The sequence below is a fragment of the Ptychodera flava genome, chromosome 6 (assembly GCF_041260155.1).
Source record: "Ptychodera flava strain L36383 chromosome 6, AS_Pfla_20210202, whole genome shotgun sequence".
NCBI lineage: Eukaryota > Metazoa > Hemichordata > Enteropneusta > Ptychoderidae > Ptychodera > Ptychodera flava.
In genome coordinates this window covers 7,032,501-7,055,372 of record NC_091933.1, presented here as the reverse complement: position 1 = coordinate 7,055,372, position 22,872 = coordinate 7,032,501, and the positions used below count along the sequence as shown (strand labels likewise).

Here is a 22,872-nt window from a genome sequence, read left to right as displayed (position 1 = left end):
AGTGATATGGCAACTGAAAGATGCAATAAAATTGTCATATACCACGAGGCGATGTTATAATGAACCGTAATTGTCTTTCGCTCACATATCATAGTACTCTAAGCAAAATGGCTCGTTCTATCTCTCTCTCTCTCTCTCTCTCTCTCTCTCTCTCTCTCTCTCTCTCTCTCTCTGAAAGCAGGAGATCTTATTTGCTTTCGGACAAGCGTGGCACCCTGAATGTTTGAAGTGCTGTGGGTGCAGAAAGCGAATCAGCGGCGGTCGTTTCACCTTAATCGATAGACACTTGTACTGCAAAAAGGGTGAGAAAAAAATAAACATGTTATTTTCCGATTCAGTTCCAATCTGTTCGATTCTGATATGACTATTTTAGAACATTGAATCTGGCAATTGCATTTCATATTAAAAGCCAGTTATATCGTTCTTCATCTTTAATATGCCGTGTGACAAAACTTACTGACAGAACAGTCATAACATAATTTTTCCTGTCTATTTGGTAGTAAGTTTACAAAGATCGCATCGGGGATATTACATTGTACATAGCATTTGACACTCTCGTTTCCTGTGCATCGCTATCGTTTGAATGCTTTGTTGAATGCATTAGGCCTGAAGGCCTATGTTTTTTACTAAACCTCTGATAAAAACATCCTGGTATACAGTGCGATACCGTCCCATTATCATAAGTGATGGAGGGAACGTGCATACCATGGCAAAAATGGTGACTTCTTCCCGTCTATTTTTATACTGCTGAGCACGATGTATGTCTAATAATTGTCTCAGTTGATAACACTTGCCACTATAAGGACAATAGAGGTATCAAGAGCAGCACGTTGTGCCAGCCTTCCGTCAGAAGCTGGCCCACGTGTGATTCACATAAGGCGTGCAGTTCTCACGAATCTCAATTTTTCTAGAGCTTCCGCTTGAATGTAATTAAGAAAATTTTAACATGTGCTGATCGAAATACGCTTTGTAGCTCACGTCAAACATTGTTAAGGTTTTTGTGCAATCATCGTTGACCATATACACAGGTCCTATCGGGTGCGAATGCAAATTCGCGATTTTCTTGTGTGACTTGAAGACAAATCGACGTGTTCAAAGCGAAGTGCTTTTATGAAATTCCCCTCGCACCATGTAGCTTTGCAGAAATTTAGGAGTCTGACTTAAACAATTGAAGTAGGCAGGGTTTCAGCATCGTATCTATAACCAAATGTACGTGAAATGTTTTTTTTCGGCGTTAGCTTATCACAGACCTTTGAAAGTGTCTTCGTTAGAAGACACTTTACTGAATACCAGAAGTTAGGTTTATCCGTTCTCTTTCGAAGCGAGCTCAGACTTATATTTTGTCCATCTTTCTTTCCGTATATTAAAGATGTTGATTTCTATGTTATCTATGTCAAACTTCTAAAACATACAGGAATTGTTTATGAGGACGTAGACTCTGACCTCTTTCCAACCAACTTAAACTGAACTGTCGCTGAAAGCCGCTGTTTGCTGATTCACGAATCCTAATTAAATGAGGAACTTAACAGGATCGAATAGCCACAGAAACATTGCGGACACAAAAGTTTTGTAGTGACTCTCTTTAAACACTTTATTGCATGATACTACTAACAAACAGAGAATCTAAGCATTCGTTATTGTTTCACTGTGTGAACAGACTGTCAGAAGACACCCAAAGTAGGAAACGGAAGATTCAGGAAAGGCGAGGACTTTAAGGACAAGACTGAAGCTAAACGAACTAGAGCACTGAAACGCAATGGGTGCATTGTTGTCTTCAAATGCGAGGTAAACGTTGACTAGTAAAGGCTGCATTCACAAACATTTCTTGAGGGAAGCGGAAGAATTGACGGGGGGACTTGAAAATGTCAAGGGTATGTTTTTAAGGCACTTGAAGGGATTTAGGGACTTAAAGGGGGACTCGAAACAAAACCGCCTCTGATTGATATGAAATCTGTAATGGATGGTCAATTTTAAGCTAATGTTTGGTCAATTTTTTGGTGGTTTTGTTTTGTGTATCCTCTGCAGTTTGTTGTTCAAGTCCGGACTAGAATTCATTTCTCATCAATAATAATGATGACAGTCTTTACACATGCATACACAGAGTGTTTGCAAAGCAGAATTTGTTATTCCAGCATGCTGTTTGGAGTAGAATAAGAAACTGCAGTCGATGCACAGAACAAAACATACATGATTGGCCAAAAGGTACAGCTGATGTCCCTTTTATACAAATATGTTAATTGTGTCCAGTTTTCCTGATAGGTGAGGGAAGTCATTTCTTATGTGATCGCAAAGGGACAATAGCTGTAATGTTTATCTTCGTTATAGTTTGGCTTGTGCATACTAGACAACTATTATTGTTTATAAAGAAACTGATAGCAGCCTAAGGTCAATATTTAACAACTCTTACATATATACACATATACTTATATATTACAGATATAGCAATTTTTGTCTTTTGGATGAAAATTCCAATATCATTTTTGTTGTCCACATCTGCACTTTCAAACATCCTAATTTGAATCAAATACATTTGTATCAATTGTCAAACACTTATAAAAGCACAGATTCAGCTAGTTAAGTATAGTATAGTATATATAGTATAGTATAGTATAGTATAGTATAGTATAGTATAGTATAGTATAGTCTAGTTAAGTATAGTATAGTAAAACATTTATTCATAGTTTAGTGAATCAACATTTTCGGTAAAATTACAAAATTAAATTTCTTGTACACAAACATGTGCACTTATAACCCCTCCCATGTTAATCAAGTACATTTATATCAATTATCAAACGTCTGTATATGCACAGATAATGCAAGTTTTATATTGGAAAAAAATATTCAGTTTTCTCATAGAATACCATGTACATGCATAGTGGATTCACATTTTAGTGAAATTCCGAAATCAAAGTTCTTGAACACATATGCACTTGTAACCATCGTATTATAATGAAGAACATTTATATAAAATAAAAAACATCTTTAAATCAGAGGTATTGCTAGTTTCATGTTGGAAAAATGTTGTTGATAATTTTCTCATAGACTAGCATGTATAGTGAATCAACATTATCGATTAAATTAAATCCAAGAATCAATTAGTTTGTACACATATGCACTTTTTACCTGCCACTTGAAGCAAATAGACTTTCATGAATTATCAAACACATATAAATGTAGAGATATAGCTTGTATTTGTGGGGAAAATGTTAATAGTTTGCCCAAAATACTCCCATGCATCATAATTTGATATGTTAGGACGGAGCACTATATCGGAAACATTTTGCTTTCTAATCGTTGCGCAAAAATTGTGACCCTACCCAAAAGGTATGAAATTTAATGACCCTTCAAAAATGCCTGCTCAAGAAATTGCAACCTACCTGTAATTTGTTTCCAATCCCTTTGAGGGTGGATTTCAAAATTATAGCAAGTCAGAAGGGGGATTTGCATGCATAGTGAGTTTGTTAGGGGAGAGGCATTTGAACAAATCTGAGAACGTTTTTGACCCCTCCCTAATCTTTCCAGAAGTGTTTGAGAATGCAGCCTTAATGATCTTTATTCATACAAGAGAAGACGGTTTATTCAGTTTCACAATTATTTGTCCTCAGTATGTTATCGGTGCAAGACTTTGCAAATTCCGAGGCTTACTATAGTCGATGGATATCTCCTAAAATAAATGCACCTGAGTGTTTGATTTCCAAATGGCGTTCATGATCTTTCTTTCCATGGATTTTTTCTGTGTCTTTTTGTCTACTAGGCTGTTCATCTTTTGCTGCTTGGCTGACAAAATCGACGTTTTTCTTTTGTCTTAAGGTATGCAAAAGTCTGCGGGAAAAAATGTATGTTGTCAAGAGGGATGGAAAACGCTATTGTCCGAAGTGCGAGGGGGCAAGTGATGAACCGAAGAAGGATACAAGTTTACCAAGCATTCATCAACAAAAACTAAAGAAGGTTACCTTGGATGAAGTCCGCAAAAGTTCAAATTATCATAAAAAAACGTGTTTTCCTAATATTTTCCAAAACCTTGTTTGAAATAATTAACTACACGTAGCACTAAGTGAATAGCCATGCAGATATTAATATTTGTCATATTTTCATATACATTTTCGTAGTTATCTCGTAGAATTATATCAAGTATATTGATGACGCAAATACAGCAATACAGTATGATTGGTCGAGACGCGAACATAACCGTGCTATATTGGTGAATCCCTCTTTTTACGTTCCACGCCAGAATGTCAATATACTGTTATGATTTAAAGCAACAAATCATGTCAGCAACGGGTATACCACTCGGCTTTGACCAGTTCATGCCATATATGCACTGGTTTTGCTTCTGCATACTATACGTCGCGAACTTGTCAAATCTTATGGCCAGTAGCCATACCTGTGATTTGTTCAGAGCAAAGGTTAATTGTAAGTTATTTTCAATAATGGACAAAGACAATCATTTTTTTTTTCGTGTGTTGATGGTATTAGAGAACGTTGACGAAAAGGTTACATGTTTTAATTATACTAAAAAATATGGAGAACATTTCCTGATCGAAATGGAGAAAAATATCGATTGTAGCATCAATCTCAGATATTATGAAAATAAGGGCCAGTGTCCGTCAGTAATCATTTAACAATCCTAGTACATCGACTAACGAGAGTTAAAGTCAATGTATATCAACAGTAGACATAAATATTGCAGATGAGACTGCCTTAAGTTGATCATGTTATCTCTTCGAGTCTCTTGAGAGAGAAAGAGTGTATGAAATCAGCAAATCAAAGCTGCCAGTTCCAGGTACAAAGAAGGATCAATGTATTTGGGGGGAAAAAAAGAATCTTTTAGGACTATTTAGAGAGTGAGTTAAATGTTTTACACTGTACAATTAGAGTTCGATAAACCTAATAAAGCCACGTTTTAACGTGAAATGTGCCGAAAAAACTGCATCCGCTGTGTCTTTAGGTTATGTTTGACTTTCGTCATATGCTTGAATTTGGTGGCTACTCATCAGTCTCAGTGGTATTTCGAGATATTGGAAAGAAAACTTATGTATATGATGCACTGGCGGCGACAAGATAAACTGTTTGTTGTAATGCATACAGATTCTAATCACTAAAATACATTAATGAAGATTCAACTTTGATTTCCCCCTTCTAACAGATTGATAAGGGAGGGGAAATCTCTAGAACATCAAGAGGTGTGGGGACATTATCGAAACCAACTCGATCGAAAAAACAGGATATTCTAGGCACCTTTCCTTCATTGTTTTTCAGGTGATAAAATTCCCAATTTAGATCAGCCCCAACTGAACCAATGATTTTTCTTATGCATGGTCGTATGTTCCATTCTGTTCGATTGCTTCTAAAAATATTCCTCGTCAAAATTTCTTTTAATTGAGTCTATGTTTATGATGAAGTGTTAAAGTTACCTGCTTAGCCTGTTATCACTGAAAGGTGTAATTTGACTGACGGATATTCTTGTCTATAAACGCACAGATTTTAGAATGAGGTTTTTACAATTGCAATGTGTGCGGGTGTCGTTGTCTCATCATTCAGAGATTGCCTGATGTATGAACTTCGTCTGTTTAAAAAGACGCCACTTCAGGAGAGTTCTTTCAATAAAGAGGATTGTAAACTCAATTATGCCAAATACCACTGAAGTCGCAGAGTGTGGCACGCCAAAGCGGAATACTTCACCTAGAATTAATCTTTTCGTCATTTCCATGCTCTGCTGCCCAGCACCATGCCTTTTGATCTTGTAGAGCAAAGCCATAAACACGTGACGGTGGAGAGGCAGTACGCTTACCCTGTATTCGTCAAAGTCGAGCTTCTCAGCATAATTCACCAACAAGCTCACAGCATAAAAACAACACAAAAATCAAATTTTAATTGTGGAATTTACAACAACTTTCATTTTAACAAATTTCATCTTCAGAAAAATTTTAAAACCACTGTATAATATTCATCAACCGTCGCAGAAAACGTTAACTCTCTTGGTTTGATTTCGTATCATCATTCGTCATCCCTTAACTTGCACACACGATCTGGTCTAGCTGCTGGAGAGCGGTATTGTAGCTTAAAATCAAAAACGAAACTTGATGTGAAATAATCAAAATATAATAACAACAAACTGCCATTCGACTTAAATTATGTAACTGTCATTGGAGGCCTTGATCGTCGCTTTTATAAGAAAAAATGGAAATTTGTAAATTTGAGGGGACAGAGGTTGGACTCCCAGGCCTTTGGATCTAATTTGGATGTAATTTCTGATTTCTGGTTCCTTCACCCTCCAAGGCTGGAGGTGTTGACTAGTATTCTGGCTCAAGCATTGAGCGCCTCAAAATGATATATTTATTGAACAGAGACGCTGGAAGCCACTAGGTACGAGAATTCGGACACTCTGACAAAAGCCTGTAAATTCCATTCTTTACAAGGTAACACATTACAGGCTAACTGTCAGTGACCTATATGGATTGTTTAGAAGGCGTGACGTGTCCTGACCCGATTAGGCCTTCTTATATGTGTGTTTAATTCAATATTGTGAACTTCCTCCTACGAAAGCGGCGCATTCGACGGCCTGTTATTTGTGATATTTTGTCGGCCGACTCTTGTTAACTGCAAGGAGAAAGGTAAGAACCGCGTTATTGTGAATTTCCATGACTTTATCAGTTCTGTGTCAAACATCGTCACCTGGTCCGTGTTTAATTTTACAATCTTTAAGCATGGGGCACCGCAGACATCCTATTGTTCACGGTAAAAGCCCTATTGCATGTACCTAATTTTTCCCACCTTTTTGCATGTGCTGTTTGTAAGTAGTTTCTTGTTTTCCTCGCGAAATTATATCGAAATGCCCAACTCGTCAATACATTCTGTACGTGTGTGCTGTTCACTGTAATTGTTTACGACTATTTCTAGTCAAGACTAGAATAATTTGTCACAAAAATGTTATCAAACGTTACAGCTTTTGCACCTTTAATTTTCGAAGACATGATCACAAGAACTCAAGGAAAGTTCGATTTATCAGTCATGAGACTGAAAAGCTATATTTGGAAGATAGGATAGAAAAATATGTCTAAATTAATATGTACGCCGACAGACCAGCAAATTACAGTTGGAATTTGGCCTGAAGAGCGTCAAGGCTTGTCCATAAAACTCACATAGACTCTAAAATATATAGCACAGGTACTACGAAAATGAGTTTATCGTTGACACATAGCTACCTGTCATTCTAAAAAGTGCCAAGTACAACCTGAATGACTTGAGGATAAGAGTTAAACAGCTGAATACTGAAATTCATTTTGCTTTCTTTTTAAGGACAAAGCAATTAATGTGAACGTCTCCGTAGCGACTGTAGTGACTGTATATCATTAAGACCAGGACCTCTCATACAACCATTGTTATTTGGAATTTCAGACAAGAGTTCACTACGTTTGAATGGAGCCAGGTAAAAACCACAATGTTATAATCGTCAGGTCAAAGTGCTCGCTACCATGCCAACATGTTTGTTAGTTTGTTCATTGTGTCTGTCAATGTTGCACGAAACAGCGGTAGATGACGAACAAAAGGCTGTCTTACAACTTTGTATCGAATGAATAAATACTTGGAGCTACTATAGTTTGTTCATTGTGTCTGTTACTCTTGTACGAAACAGCGCTATATGACGAACAAAAGACCGTCTTACAACTTTGTATATGCATAAGTAGTTGGAGCTACTATGCCAATAAGACGAACACTGCAGACGTGCCTAACAAAACACCAATACGTGGAAAGCAATCCTCACCTTTTACTTTATAAATCGATTGCTGTCGCTATGCAAACGTGAATTGCACTTTGAATTTATCGAGCGACAGCAATAAACAGTCCCGTTGGAGACATTTACTGCTGGTTGCCGTGAGACAAGATGAATTAATTCATGTCCTGACAGCTACAGTTGACCATGGAGCTATTTTTAGCTCCATGAGTTGACACAGGGTGTGTACATTAGCTGCCTTACACAAACACAAGAATTTACATGTAAGCGTACCCATTAAGAAAATGTGGCAAGCGTAACGAAAGCTCCATCGTCGAGACCAAGCACTTGCATCAGAATACCTCTGGCAATACCTCCAACCATCTCCCTGTCATCAGGTGTTTTTCCACTTCAATTTAAAACAGCTAATAATATCCTCGTTTTTAAAAAAGGAAGACTGCCATGATGTTGAGAACTATCGCCCGACGTTCTCCTTGCCGCTCATATGCAAAATATTTGAGAAAGTTGTTCACACAAAAAACATGATGTTGACCAACTCTCAAAAGACTTTGACTCCAAACAACAGGTTGGCACGATTTATCTAAATTTGAGTGAGGCTTTGACTTAGAGTCTCACGAACTTTGAGATCACATAATGAAATTTTACGGTGTTTCTGGCCCGCGTCTAATAAAAATGAAATCTTATCTCTCGGTTAGATCTCATAAAGCAGTTTTAAACGGTAAAGAATCTTTCTGGCAGCAAGTTCTCTCTGGTGTACAACCGGGATCGCTAAAATGGCCATCCTCTTTTCTTAAATTAATTTGTAAGTGAATGAAGTGTCGACTATCATTTCTCACTTAACCTTGTCTATCTACGCAGACGACACAAAACGTGTTAATGTCTTGATTCAGTTGTTGAATGTAAATACCATATAGTATCTAAAATTGGTGTTTTACTAGGATAAAACTGAAATTAAAACTTTCCTTAGCTAACAAAACATATTCTCTGACACCTCACTTAATTGTATTATGTTACAACACTTGTCTTCGGTCAAGGAATTTGGTAAAGCCCTGACCTCTGATTTAAATTTAAAATCCCGAAATTAATTTCATTGTCAGCAAATCTTACCCAATGCAACGCTTGCTAAAGAACGCTTTTAAATCTTTCTCTCTGTGGAGGATCTGCGGACTCTGGACATTTACTTGGTTTGCTCAAATCTTAAATATGCTTCCCAGTCTGGTCGCAAAATCAAAATTATCTAACTGAAAAGACTTGGCAATTTTCAGAAGAAATCAATGAAATGATTAAGTTTCGAACAAAATATATCTTTGTTTCAGAAAGGTATGACCTGTTATGTAAATATTTTCACCTACCATGTTTCAGTAAACGTCGACGTCGGAAGTATTTTACTGAAGTTTTTACACTCAAAGGTGGATTCACCTAACTTAGTAGAAAGGATCAACTACAAACAACTTTTCAATTAGGACCTTTCATTATTCAGCAGCTTTCAAATAAACGGCATCTTGTTTAAATGTTAGGTTTTCCTTTCATCCAAGATCAATATATTTTTATAATATCTAGGTCAAATTAATAATCTATTTTCATCTCCACCAATAGGTCTACCTTCACTCAGTCTGCCAAATATGAATTGCATAGGCAATGATTGCGTTTGTTTTAGATACATTTTGATCTTGCCTTTTCCTGTCAGACCTGTAAGTGTGTAAGTCAGCATTTTGCCATTCGGATCAGAATAAATAAAATAAAAAAGACAATTGCCAGAGAAGAGAAATGATATCATTTTAGTAATTCGGATGTGATGTAACATTTTCCCTGCAGTCAAAATGCCGGAATGTCACGGGTGCAGGGAAGATATTTCGTAAGTACAGTTAATCTATTGAGAGGAGTGTTAAATACATGTAACGTTGTCGTTGCATGATGGCCATTTTCAATGTCAAGCATCGTGTCACCGCCGTCATGATGATCATCGTCAAGAGAAGCACAACGTACGCCATGACACCACCCTCGCCACAATCATTTTCCCACTTATTGTCATCTTCGTGGCCGTTTTCGTAAATATCACAGTAGCTGAAAATATGCACAGGACATAAGCAATATATTTACATTTTCCGATAACATGTACAGAAAGGTAGACTACGAGTGTTTGACAGGCACCGCCCTGTATGTTATCAGTTGGACATATGGTTTGATCCTTGCTTTTAACAAACCTTGTTTGTTTTTGTGTTTTTTTTGTTTTGTTTTTGTTTTTGTTTTTTGTTTCTCAGCGGTGGCACGGTTATTACTGCATTGAAGGAGAAATGGCACCCTAAGTGTTTTAAGTGTAGCTGGCCTGATTGCAAGCAGAACCTGAGAGGCATAACGTTCTTCAAAAATAAAGATGGAAAAAAACCATTGTGCCAAAAACACTACGAGGAAGATGTGGCAGAAAAGTGCAAAAAGTGCGATAAACCAGTTGTAGGGGTTAGTAACCGTCAGAAATGCATTAGAAGGGATAAAAAGATAACGCTACAATAAGGACCAAATGTAACGGACATATCTGCGAGTGTGTGGGTAATCGATTACTCATAAACCAACAGAAGCAGTGCCAATGATTTAACTACGGTTTCTTTTATTTCTTTCTAAACAGCAAAACGCTAGCCTCCTGACATGTAAATCAAGCTCTCTCTCTCTCTCTCTCTCTCTCTCTCTCTCTCTCTCTCTCTCTCTCTCTCTCTCTCTCTCTCTCTCTCTCTCTCTCTCTCTCTCTCTCTCTCTCTCTGTATCCGTCTATCTCTCTAGGAGATCGTATCAGCTCTCGGTGTGAAGTGGCATCCCAAGTGTTTCATCTGTAAGAAGTGTGAGACGCCATTGAAGAAGGAACCTTTCAAAGTTAAAGATAATCATCCATACTGCAAAAAGGGTGAGAGGGAATGTTATTTGACAAAGCTGAAAAAGAACCTTATTATGAGCCATTTCCTCAAAAAGACGTCGCAATAAGACAAACAGTTTAATTTGATGTGACCATCGTACTTGCACATAAGACGACCTTTTCATTTAATCACAGTCCCTCCATTTATCCCGATTACCTTCTCAATTGAGCTCATCTTACACACTTTGACATGAATGCACTAAAACTACAGCTTGCAGTATGCCTTGCCTATGGTATTACGTTGATCCCAAAAGGTGTGAGGGTTTTGAAGCAAATTGAAATGTTGGCTATGTAATAACACATATGTGCCGAAAAGTCAAATTCAGTTGACACGGAGATTGAAATGCAGTCAACGGTTCTGACATCAGGGGTTGCTGTTTCAACATTCTCTTACTACCTTATGGATGCCTCATATTTTCATACATTAAAATCAGCAGAATTTTACAGTCAGTAAACTTCGGAGAAAGCGGACATAAAGTAGTTGTGGTATTCGTTAAGAAATTTAGCGTGACAAAAACTTATGTCAATTGAAAGAATAAATTAAAACACGACCGGTACTAATTTGGCAAAATTGGATCTTTTAATTGTTCAAATTTATCAAAAGTGTTAGGTGCCCTGTGGCTGAAAGTTGCAATATTACAAATCACCCACAAAAAAAAGTAAATTGCTAAAACAGGAAAGCAGATGTACTTACATTTGCAGATTAAACCAACATTACTACACTATATTAAATTATCCAAAATAAGTTCCAATCGCGCGTTCTAAGCTTTTTTCATGTTTTGATCCCTTTCGACTGTTAGACTATGAGAAGCTATTCCAAGAAAAGCCAGATGACTGCAAAGGTTGCTCTAAGAAGATTGATGATCTGAAATGGATCGAAGCAATGGGACACTCCTGGCATTACGGTTGCTTTCGTTGTTCGGTAGGTACATGATTTTGTAGTTTTGTGAGGTAGTGCGCCCCTAAAGGTGCTTTTTCACTGTTGGTACTAATGACAGAGTCTAAGCTTGCACTCCATCTCTGTATTATTTCTGATCAAATCTTTGACGATATCAGAGTTTAGTGCACCAGATTTTCTAATGCTTCCAGATACCCTCTGGGCGAACGACCGACACATTCTTAATTTTCAGATTTATATTAAAGCTATGTCATACCCTGTAATCAGGTCACATTGTGCCCTTGGTGCATGAATATCTTGTTCAGTTTCTGCATCTCTTCAACGATCTGGGCCCGTAAACTGCAGTGAAAAGGGAACGATAGTATCCACCTATTGACTGGCCTTCAGGGTAACAGCATACGTCTGTTGCCACAGGGCCTGAGAGTCGCCCCAGAACAGTTAGTTTCACCAGGCCGTAAACCGATGGAAATAGATGTTCCGAGTGAGTCTCAGACCACATTGTGTTTTGAAACACACCTCATCCAGCTGTCTCGCTGAAAGCTATCATCACTCGTCTCATTTGCAGACGAAACTGTTTATTCCTCTTCTTGTAAAGACATGTCAATTCCTTGAAATGTTAAGTTATTCTATGATCATTTCTGTCTCCTGTTGACCATTCAGTCTGCCACTCCTTCTCACAAATCGATGTTCTTCTTTTCTTTGAAGGGAGAAAAATGCGAACAAAAATTCGATGAATCAGAGAGCTCTTTCATCAAGCAGGGCGACAAAGCATACTGCAAGAAATGCATCAAAAGTCCGTGAACAGCTAGTTAGCGTGCCTGACTAGAGGCTTTAATCTTTTCAAGATGTTATAAATCTATCGCGGTTCTTTTTAGGAAAAGATAAATAAATTTTATTTTATAAATTTGATAAATCTTTACTTTGGTTGATATCATTCGATATCCAAGGTGGTCCAGATGAGCATTGAATATCTCCCCTATAGCCTATTCCATCCTCTCTATTTGAGTAAAATAGAGAGGATGTCATAGCTTAAATCGAGAGAACAATATATTAATTGCAAAATTCAATTCTAATGCGAACGCAAGATATGCTCTTTTCATGATATAAAGACTGTTATTTCAGGTTTCTGAAACGTCTGACTGTCTTTTATCGTTTATTGACCTTTTGGGTTGTACCAGTCAAAGTTTAGCAAATAATACACCATTTCAAAAATAAAGAAATTGTGTTTCATAAAGCAAATCTGTTGTTTTCATTGTTTGACTTCCTTTCTGTGTGCGTATATTGGCATTTCTTGGTAAGAGCTATTCCAGGTATCCCTTTGTCGAATTCTTATCAAAACTCAAAGAAAATAAATTAAAAATAGTATTCTGTTTTCACGAGTGATGGAAACGCAACAACGAAGAGCGGTGCATTCCTCGCATCTGGAATTTAAGTTGATGAATTCTAGAGCAATATTTTTCAAGACATACAACTCTACGTCTTGGGCAAACTCCATAACAAAAGTAGGGCTACAGTATAATGGATGGACTGATGCGAAAAAAATGCTGCACTTCAAGTATAGTATTTCTTTAATAATGAAAAACAGACATATTGCCTGGGTTTCAACGTTTTCATTTCATTCGAGTAGTAACGACCGTGTTTATCAGTATCCTAGCCCAAGTATTGAGCGCTTCAAAAAGGGGTCTTATATTGAATATAGATGCTTGGAGGTACAAGGTACAAGAATTTACACTATAAAATCACCTGGCGATGTAAATTCCATTACTTTCAAGGTAACACAATACAGTCCAACTATCCGTGACGTGTATGGATTATGAAATAAGCACGAAGTACCCTGACCTGATTAGATGTTCTAATCTGTGTATTTCGTTTTATCTGGTGAACTTCCTCCTACAAGCGGCGCATTATACTGTCTGTTATTTCAATATATCACCAGGGTCCTGTTAACCGTCGGGACGATAAGGTTAGTGCGTATAATTAGTGTGGATATCTGTTGATTAATTCATTTCTCTATCAAGCATCTTGGTTTGTCCGTTAGGAAAGTTATTTGCCCTCTTTGTGGGTGCTTGTTGGTGACGGTGCAAATATTTTGTTCACGGTGAAAGTTCCAAATAGCTTTTACTTATAATGCAGGTTTTCCAATATTTTAATCTTAAAATTTCTACTTGCACAATTATGTTAAATACCAAAGGCTTGTGAATAACATCCTGCGTCTGTAAACGTCCTGTGTTATTCCCGGAGACATAATTCTTGCCAGGACTAGAATCCATCAACAATGGCGCTTTACACACAAGTCGATGCAGCTCGATAGAATCATAAACTATCTTATAGAACATATAAAATAAAAATATTATGAAAGTTAGCTTGTGTGCAAATCTTTCAGTTTGTTAAACTTGACGAGAAAAAGGGTTTTATAATGGTCATTTCTGTAACAGAACAAACATGGGACAAAATCTTAATCCAGGGCCAGCATCTTAATTCTGTAAATTGCTAGTCTGTGGATGGAATTTTACGATATGTTGAGCAATACAGTGAACGTTTTCACCGGCTTAGTTTTATGAAATCCCCCTTATAGAGGTAAAACAGGGATGGCGCTCATATTTAATTTCAGAATCGATCAATATTGGGTCACTTCTTTCTCCAGTACAAAACTTTGCCCTGTCAGCCCTGATTTTAATTCTTGGTATTGTCTGAACCTGCCCTTACGAGCCCATGAGCAAGTTAGCAAACATAACCCCAATTGCCCGGGCTATATATGCAAACACTTCATAGCGTGGTCGACAAGGGGTCACATGTTGTTGCTATGCAATAGTAACAAACAAGTTAGAGTAGTATTCACATGCATAGTAAGGTCGCCGTGCTAGGGTGCAAGGGTCAACACTAGATTCCAGTATAATGCCGCGTCACAGTGGTCACATTGAATAAAAATACTCACAAAGGCACAATTTGATAATGTAGAAGAAGTGGAACGGTAACAATCCGTTGCAGCTATAAATGCCTTTTTGCGAGGCCTCTGAATTTCTTCCATGACAGGTAAGACGCCATTGGTTTGTGGTTATACTATTTCTTGAACGGTGCCCCTTCAAGATTGGCAGAATACAGAGCAGTAACGTGCGAGAGTAGAGCAATGCGATCGCCATGATGAAATGTTGTGTCAGTGGTGTTCTTACCCATAGTCGACGTAATTACGTCGAAGACGAGCCACGCATCTACGCAAATCGCAAGTCCTCTACTAAATATATTCGTACAAAATGCCGTCATCAACGTTTATCAAAACATGCAAAAACGTAATACGTCGAAAAACAATAGATCAGAGATAACCTTTGTTAGGCTAGGTGTACTATGTCTTACCTCCTTTTCTATTAGTAAAGGTGAAGCATAAAGTTGGCGATTCCGTGACTGTATTTACAAGCCAAATGATATTATAAGTACAAGAGTTCACTTTGATCCCTTTATTATGGTAAAATTCTCTACATATTTTCACTTTCTGTTATCAAAGAACAATCGGATATCAGATTGTGGTAATTACCATTGGAAGTTATTCGATTCTATCAAATCCATCCCAACCTGCAAATCTCAGAGATTGCACTCGTGTGTACCTAACAATTTTCGTTGTGCGACACCAATAAATAACACTTGGTGAACCAAAGAATTAAGCAATGTAAATCGGCTAGTTACTTATACTACCAACAACCCGACCTGCGCAACAGTCACCTCTTAATTTAATTGATCATGACGTCACAAGGTAAACAAACATCGACACTCCTAGTTTCGAGCGTCTATGGTACAACATTCAAAGACAGCATCTATAGTGGTAATCTATGACATTCAGTTCATTTGCCGGGGTACGAGGTGTTGTGGTGCTCGCAGAAAGATGCTACGATACTTGTGTGGGGTTATTGAAATCAACCCATGAGATAAATCTGTCTTCGGTAATTCTGATCTTTTGTATTTTTTCCTACAGACAAAATGTCGACTTGTTCCAAGTGCGATGAGAAAATTTCGTAAGTACGAGTATTCCATGTCAACGATTTGTATAAATGACATTGATGCCAAGCATCAATGTCATTTATACTGCCATGCCAAGCATCGTGTCACCGTCGCCATCAGTATCACCATCATCACCATCACCACCACTGCCACCACTGCCACCACTACCATCATTACCATCATCATCATCTCGTCATCATCATAATCGTCATCATAATTATCACCAACATTAACATCAACATCATTATCGACATCATCGTCGTCGTCGTCATCGTCGTCAACGCCATCATCGCCATAATCATTATACATAGACCCCCTAGGTCTATGCATTATCGCAACGTACACTTCATCACATCACCACTATCACCATAGTCGCCACGGTCAGTTTTCAGTCACTCGTTCACCAATTCATCGTCGTCTGTAAAGTAATGAGTTGTTGCCAACATCATCATAGTTATCGTCTTCATCGCAGCCGTCCATATACATACAATACAAGAAATACAGTGCAATTTTCATGTCACAGAGTGACATGTACTGGAAACCAGAGTAAATTTTCCAAAAATGTCAACAATGAGTTAACCGTCGGGATGTTAAAGGCAACATCCTATCTGTTATCACGATACAAATGGGTTTATCATAGTTTTTCACAAACCGCGTTTGTTTAAAGGATACAAGGCGTAACGCTGACCATCAACGAATAATCGTTGGTCACATATCTGGCTTGAATTTACTAATGAAAGCGTTTAACGCGCACTGCGCTAAATTTTCTTGCCTGTTTCTTCGCAGTGGCACTGTTATTACTGCATTGACGAAGAAATGGCACCCCGACTGTTTTAAGTGTAACAAGTGCAAGGAGAACCTGAGAGGTAAGACGTTCTTCAAAGATAAAGATGGAGAACCATTGTGCGAAGACGATTATACGGAACATGAAGCAGCAAGGTGTGAAAACGCTAAGTGCAAGAAACCAATTGTAGGGGTGAGTATTTCGCGACCAATCCATTCACAAAAGACCGACTGTGAGGGTTATATGGGTATTGGATGGCACCTGCATAAAATTTGTCAACCTTATTTCAGTATCTCCGATCATGTCCTCTTGGCACTGTGTCAATCTTTAACGTGTCTTAACGTGCTAATGCTTCATATCCAGTTTCTATTCTATCTAAACAGTGTAACGCTGTTATCGCTTGACAAGTTCTGAACTGGTAAATCTCTCTCTCTCTCTCTCTCTCTCTCTCTCTCTCTCTCTCTCTCTCTCTCTCTCTCTCTCTCTCTCTCTCTCTCTCTCTCTCTTCAAAGGAAATCGTTGTAGCTCTGAATAGGAAGTGGCATCGCGAGTGTTTCGTCTGTGAGAAGTGTAAAAAGCAATTTAAGGACGGCAGTTTCAGCGTCAGAGATGGAAAGCCGTATTGCAGAGAAGGTATGAGGAATGTTTATATATTGAAAGCAGTGGGGTTCTAAAGCAAAGTGAAAGGTGGGAGTTGATCAATAAAACGCATGTGTCTGTGAGTCAAAATTCTGTTGACCGAAGAGTGAAACAGTCAGTTTACTAGATCTTGGAAAACCCACTGCCCCTTGTTAACCACAGTCGCTTGTGGTTCGATACAGTGGAGGTTGCTGTATATGCATTAGAAAGAAAACAGGAAAAATACGGGTGAAAATAAAGTCCTTTCCTCAATACATTGCTTCCGAAAGCTATCCATGGGGACCGTCATTCTTCACATACCCTGATGGCATTTGAGTATAGCGTGTGCTTTTTCAGGGACCAGCTGATTCAGTGACTTCGTGACGTCATTATCAGTCGGCACCTTCACCGGCGCAAATACAGTACTTCCAACGTTAGCGCCATGATCAGAACTATTGCTCCATTCTTATCAACTTTTTGTGTAAAACGGTTTGTTTGCGTGAAGGGCATGGTCATATGATACTAGGTTATTGCTTGTTGCCACCTTCGTTGGGCTGTATCGTCACTCTGCAATGTGTGACCGCTGGCCGCATCACTTCATATAATCCATGATACATTTCTTGGTATTTGTCACGAATGTACGGTAATTATATTATAGGGATTATATCAGTAACATCAAATTATATTATACACGCAGAGGTCATGTCAGACAATTTTCTGCTTTTGATTTGTTTTTGAGTCTACGGTAGAGAGTAAAATGGGAATGTCAATTTTCTTTGTCTTGACATACTAATCGTCGAAAATTTGCATATTATTAAACAGCTCGTTGGCAAAGTTTAATCGTTCTTCAATATACTTTGCTAGTAAGCGACTCGTTAAGTGTTCTTGATTGAAGCATATGATGATCTTGCGAGAACATGAAGTTTTTGGATTGCCGTCCATTGGCACAGACATAAATTGGATACGTAAGATAAGTAATACTGAACTTCGTTTAGAAAATCAAAGAATGACAAATGATGGTGCCAATGTTAATGAATAAGCTAAGCATTTTCATATTTTTGTTCGTTTCCGATCATCAGACTATGAGAAGGAATTCCTGGGAGGAAAGAAAAAACCCAAGAAATGCGAGGGTTGTGGAAAAAAGATTAAAACTAAATGGGTCGAAGCATTGGGACAACCCTGGCACTGTGAATGCTTTGTTTGTGAGGTAAGAATAGATATCTCGTTTTGTGTGTTACTGCACCTAGTTAGTTGACTGATGACTGTGTTACTGCACCTAGTTAGTTGACCGATTCGCCGTAAAGCTGTCACCAAAAATATGCAGCTATTGCGCGATATCTGTCTTCGTAATATTTCTGATCAAATCGAGGAGGTTATAAGACTTCAGTGTATCAGAATTAGCACGGTCTGTCGAGTTGTCGGTCATATTGTGTCACTGCTCTTTGAAGGTTTCACAAGTTTCTGCGTCTTTCAGCGATCTGGGTAAACCCGACACCGTAATATAAATTGAGTACACTTTATAATGGGCAAGACCGAACTTTGCCTCTCGTTCATATCTATACACCATGTCAAATTGAAAATTCATTGTTACTCTGTGAGCAAACGGGCTTGTGTGTGGTTCAATGAATCCATTAACATGTCCTGTAATTGTCTGCCTCTTCGTGCAAACCATCCAGCCTACCCCTCTCGTTCAATAACTGCTATTTCTCTTTTGTTTTGTAGAAATGTAAAGAGCAACTATTCGGCGAAATCGAAGGTTCTTTCAACAGAAAGGACGACAAACCGTACTGCGATAAATGCATAGAATTGATAAATCAGGCGTAGTTTGATGTCCAAAACGGTGAATACCTTTCAACAACTACTTTTCCTGACCGACTCTCCAAACTCATGATTTAATTAAAATCAAGATTTTATAAACCAATATTACTCAAGGTGTCACAAACCTACATTTATCCAGATGTTATAAACCAACATTATATTAATTTAGATGTTATAAACCAATATCGTTTGCAGCTTTTGAGGAATTTTATCACTTTGATATTTTCAATCATCTTCGGATTTCTGTAAAAAATATCAATCAGTACACACGGATGGAAACACTTTCTAATCCGACCGTTTTGGCTGTACTTAATTTTCATAGTAAAACAATATATGGAGGAAAATGAAAAACCCTTGAAAGCGGCAGTTAAAACTTGAATTAATTAGTCTTGAGAACAAGTTTAACAATCAATTAAATACGGAAAAGGAAGGAAAGTAAGAAGTATGCAGAGACTGCAAAAGCGAGGACCTTTCAATGTTCTCTCGGGCTTCGCACGTCGCTCTCTCCCATGGTCGTAATAATTGCATTATAGTCTCTAGCTCCCCTACGACCGAGGTAAATATAGTACGGTGCGAGATTCTTCGGTTACGGTCATCATATGAAACTTCATATACAAGACTGAACTCGTCCAACCTCTCGCTCAGAGGCCATCATTTGTTCTGAATAAATTAGCATTCTCTTTCGTAAGTTTTAGCGTTTTGCTAATTTTTTAGCAGATTAACATCCTGCTAGAGAATATAAAAATCATTGCGTTTCGCAAGCATCTGACTGTTTTCCTTGTCGTTTAATTTGGCCTTGGGCGTAACATGTGAAACTCAGAAAAGCAAATCAAATCTTCAGAATAATTTTAAAATCAATATGAAATATCGACGAGTCATTGCTCGAAATCAAAATGTCTTAATTCAAATGATAATAAATCACATGTGTCTAAGAACTTGTCTTGTATACTATAGCGTGGTGCTAATATAGTTAAGTCTCTGAGTCACCATATGCCTAGGTTTGATTTCCTTTCAAAATTCGCCCTCTATATTGACTAGAAAAGTTGGCTGCACATTTTGGCCTGGTCGCTCTACAGCCATAAGACTAATTAAATGTAAAAGCGTGATGAAAAGTAATCAGAAACAAACCAAAATTTTGACTATTATTTTGCCCTCACGAGAGACCTTTACCATCACTTAGACAATACAAAAGAGAGGACCACTCTGTATAGAAAAGGAAAAACAAGGGGTTGGACTCCTCTTTGTTATTGAATGTCATTTTCAGACACTTTCTCTTATAATTGCCTCTTTCACCCTCGACAAGCTGTGTCAACAAATTACCGGTGTACATAAAACATTCAAGAGAGGATATACCATTAGATATTGAGGGTAATACCATTAAATGTCTCCCAAGCAGATTTCATGTTTTGTTTTGTGTAAACTGATACTTTTTCTGTCTCTGGTGAAGTCATGAGGTCGAGATTTTAATTCAGACATCAAAACTCTTTACATGGTTTCGAGGATGATCATTAATTTCAGATTGTCTCTAAGGTATCCCTTTTCTTGTATTTAAATACCCTGTTTAGTTGCAACTATCTAAATATGTGATAATACCACATTTCAAAATAAAGGATTTGTATTTTCTAAAACAAAGTTGCTGTCCTCCAATTTGTATCGTGTGACATTCGTTCTTTCGACTTTCTGTTTATTTATGCATGACTGTATTGACTTTACTCTGTAAGAGTGGTGTCTCCAGCTAAGAAGGTCTCCTCTCAGGCTCTGTGTGTTTAGCCCGCCTAAAAAAGAATAAATAGTAATAATTTTCGAAGTGGATGATAGAAACACCAATATGGAGAGAGGTGCATTCCTTGCACTCTGGTACTTTGGTTGATAAATCCTAACGCAGTACACAGTACACCTACTAAATGAACGATGTTGTTTTCAACAAAACAAGATTTTTGTATGTCTTGGATGAATTCCAAAAATTTATGAACGATATAGTGCAACAAATACAATGAAAGACACATACAACCAATATTCTTGACACATTTTCACAAAGAAACTGTATAATGTTGATTTTGTCGTCAGATACAACCTTACTTTCCCTGTTTCTTGGCATTTCCTTCTCATATGAGTGATCACAGCGATGTCAACTACCAGTCCCCTAGCTCAAGTATCGACCGCTGCAAAATGGTGTCCGTTGTTCATTTAACATAGTTGTTCGAAGGTGCAAGGTACAAGAATTCGGACCCTGTATTTCATAAAAACAAGTCACACATGATTGGACGCATGTCAGTGATGTGTACGTATATGGATTATGGAGAGGGTGTCACGTGACCAGGCCTGATCAGATGTTACAATATTTGCGTTCAGTTTAATCTTTGAACTTCCTCCTACGAATGGCGCATTCGACTACATTTAACTTCGTTACATATATTTGGTCGGAATTCTTTTACGTACCAGGACGAAAAGGTTAGTAGGCAGTTTAAGTGAATGTCCATGGATTTAACGCCCATATTGTCTGACTTGTTGGACTAATTGTGTGGCTTTACCTTCTTGGTGCTAGTGACGTCGGTGCACATTCTGTATTCAAAGTTAACAGGGCATCATGAATAGAGGAACTCCATAAGAATTAAAAAATATCACAATAGCTTGGCCTCTTTCATTTTACGGACAAATTTTGGTACAAATTTTGGTGTACTTAATTTGCTGTCTAAAATCTTGTTTTGCGTGAAATCTCAGTGTGGTTTAGGAAAACAGGTTTTGTTGATTCTTTGCAACTTCAAAATTATCGTTTCTAATGTAACAGAACAAACAAAAGATACAATGAGAATTCATATGCTGCCCTTTGTAGGTTCTATAAAACTATGTAGAAGAAATTGCACGGCATGTCCGTTAATTCAAGTCTACTCTGTTGCAATTTATAGTAAGTCTCTCGTATCGAAATCAAAAAATCTTTAATGAATATCGATAGAAACAGATAGATCTTATCCTAGAAACGTATTTGAAATGCTAAAGCCCCGACAAAACTCTGAATAGAATTGTAGAAAAGGCTGATAGACAAGGTAATTGTTGATGTATTGGCAACTACTAGTCAGCGTGAGAAAAGACAGGTCCACTCTTCTCTTCTGAGGATTATAGCTCCTTGTTCTATGTAAATACCATAAAAAGAAGCAATTTTTCGGTGGCAAATGTATATTACGTTTAGTCAAGTGATTTCAGCTGGTAATATAAACAGTTGTACAAAGTTGTAACCGCGTTGCCAACGGAGCCATGACAGCTGTACCCCACACAGATTTAGACATGGTGGGTATGGCCTACTTGGTCGAAATCGGCCATACCCACCACGTCTATTAAATTTCATGAGTTTACTTTTCTTGTTTACGCACACATTTATATGCATTGGAAATCTGGGGAATGGCTGTTACATTAGGCTGGCAACCTCCATATGTGGGCAGTGAATTAAGACTACGCTTTGTCACGCATGAGACAGTTACGATTCCGAATAAAGCAAGACAATTTTTTTTTGTTTCACAAATTTCCCTTCAAATACAACACTGATGTTCATCGGAGATGGAAAACTATGCAGACCTAGGAAGCCATTTGTAACGACATTAAAAACACAGTGAGCAGGTAATCACAAAAAGTACAAAAAGCTTGCCGTTCAGTATTGAGGTACTGCCTCCGCTCCTGGCTCCTTGATCGTAGCGAGCGACAAAATATGGAGGTAAAAGAGACCTTTTCCACCTCCATGGACTAACTACGCGTGACCGAAAAATAACACAACAGAGATTACTTCTAGTGTTTACTTGAAGTAATTTTCTGTCATGTATGATGTCAACCGATGTGCGATGGCCAGTTATTATCACAAGGCAAAGAAATCAGTCCCCCGGGGTGGGGAGGGAGGGATTTTTTGTGCAACTGTTTACTTTATTTGATTTTATTAATTTTGACTGTGATATTGCAAATAAAGAGTTCAACTCCAAACCGTCTGACTGCTTTCTTTATTACTACAAGTCCATATCTCCTCTCAAATCTGTGTATAAATCACTGTAATTGCTCCGAAAACATTGCCAACTTGCTAATCCGCTGTCCGTATCAGCGGATTAATTGATTAAGTCAACACCACAGCCGTCCTACACGCA

General features: G+C 37.9%; 2 protein-coding genes across 3 annotated transcripts in view; both read left to right on the top strand.

The window, feature by feature from the left end:
• The window catches only part of LOC139134705 (paxillin-like), a 41,466-nt gene extending 21,086 nt beyond the window's left edge, over nucleotides 1-20,380 (top strand). Inside the window, exons 2-7 of one of the 2 annotated variants that reach the window (XM_070701678.1) lie at nucleotides 14,448-14,571; nucleotides 15,503-15,542; nucleotides 16,315-16,504; nucleotides 16,825-16,945; nucleotides 18,010-18,137; nucleotides 18,653-20,380. In XM_070701678.1, coding sequence (XP_070557779.1) covers nucleotides 14,565-14,571; nucleotides 15,503-15,542; nucleotides 16,315-16,504; nucleotides 16,825-16,945; nucleotides 18,010-18,137; nucleotides 18,653-18,754 — 588 coding nt within the window. In that variant the 5' untranslated portion in view covers nucleotides 14,448-14,564 and the 3' untranslated portion in view covers nucleotides 18,755-20,380. Of the gene's footprint in view, nucleotides 1-14,405; nucleotides 14,572-15,502; nucleotides 15,543-16,314; nucleotides 16,505-16,824; nucleotides 16,946-18,009; nucleotides 18,138-18,652 lie in introns of those variants that run through there. The other variant, XM_070701677.1, reaches the window with a different exon arrangement.
• Nucleotides 20,381-21,116: 736 nt separating this feature from the next.
• Nucleotides 21,117-22,872, top strand: part of LOC139134249 (paxillin homolog 1-like) — an 8,915-nt gene continuing 7,159 nt past the window's right edge. The window contains exon 1 of the mRNA XM_070701163.1: nucleotides 21,117-21,199. The gene's annotated coding sequence lies outside the window, so the exon portion shown is untranslated. The remainder of the gene's footprint in view (nucleotides 21,200-22,872) is intronic.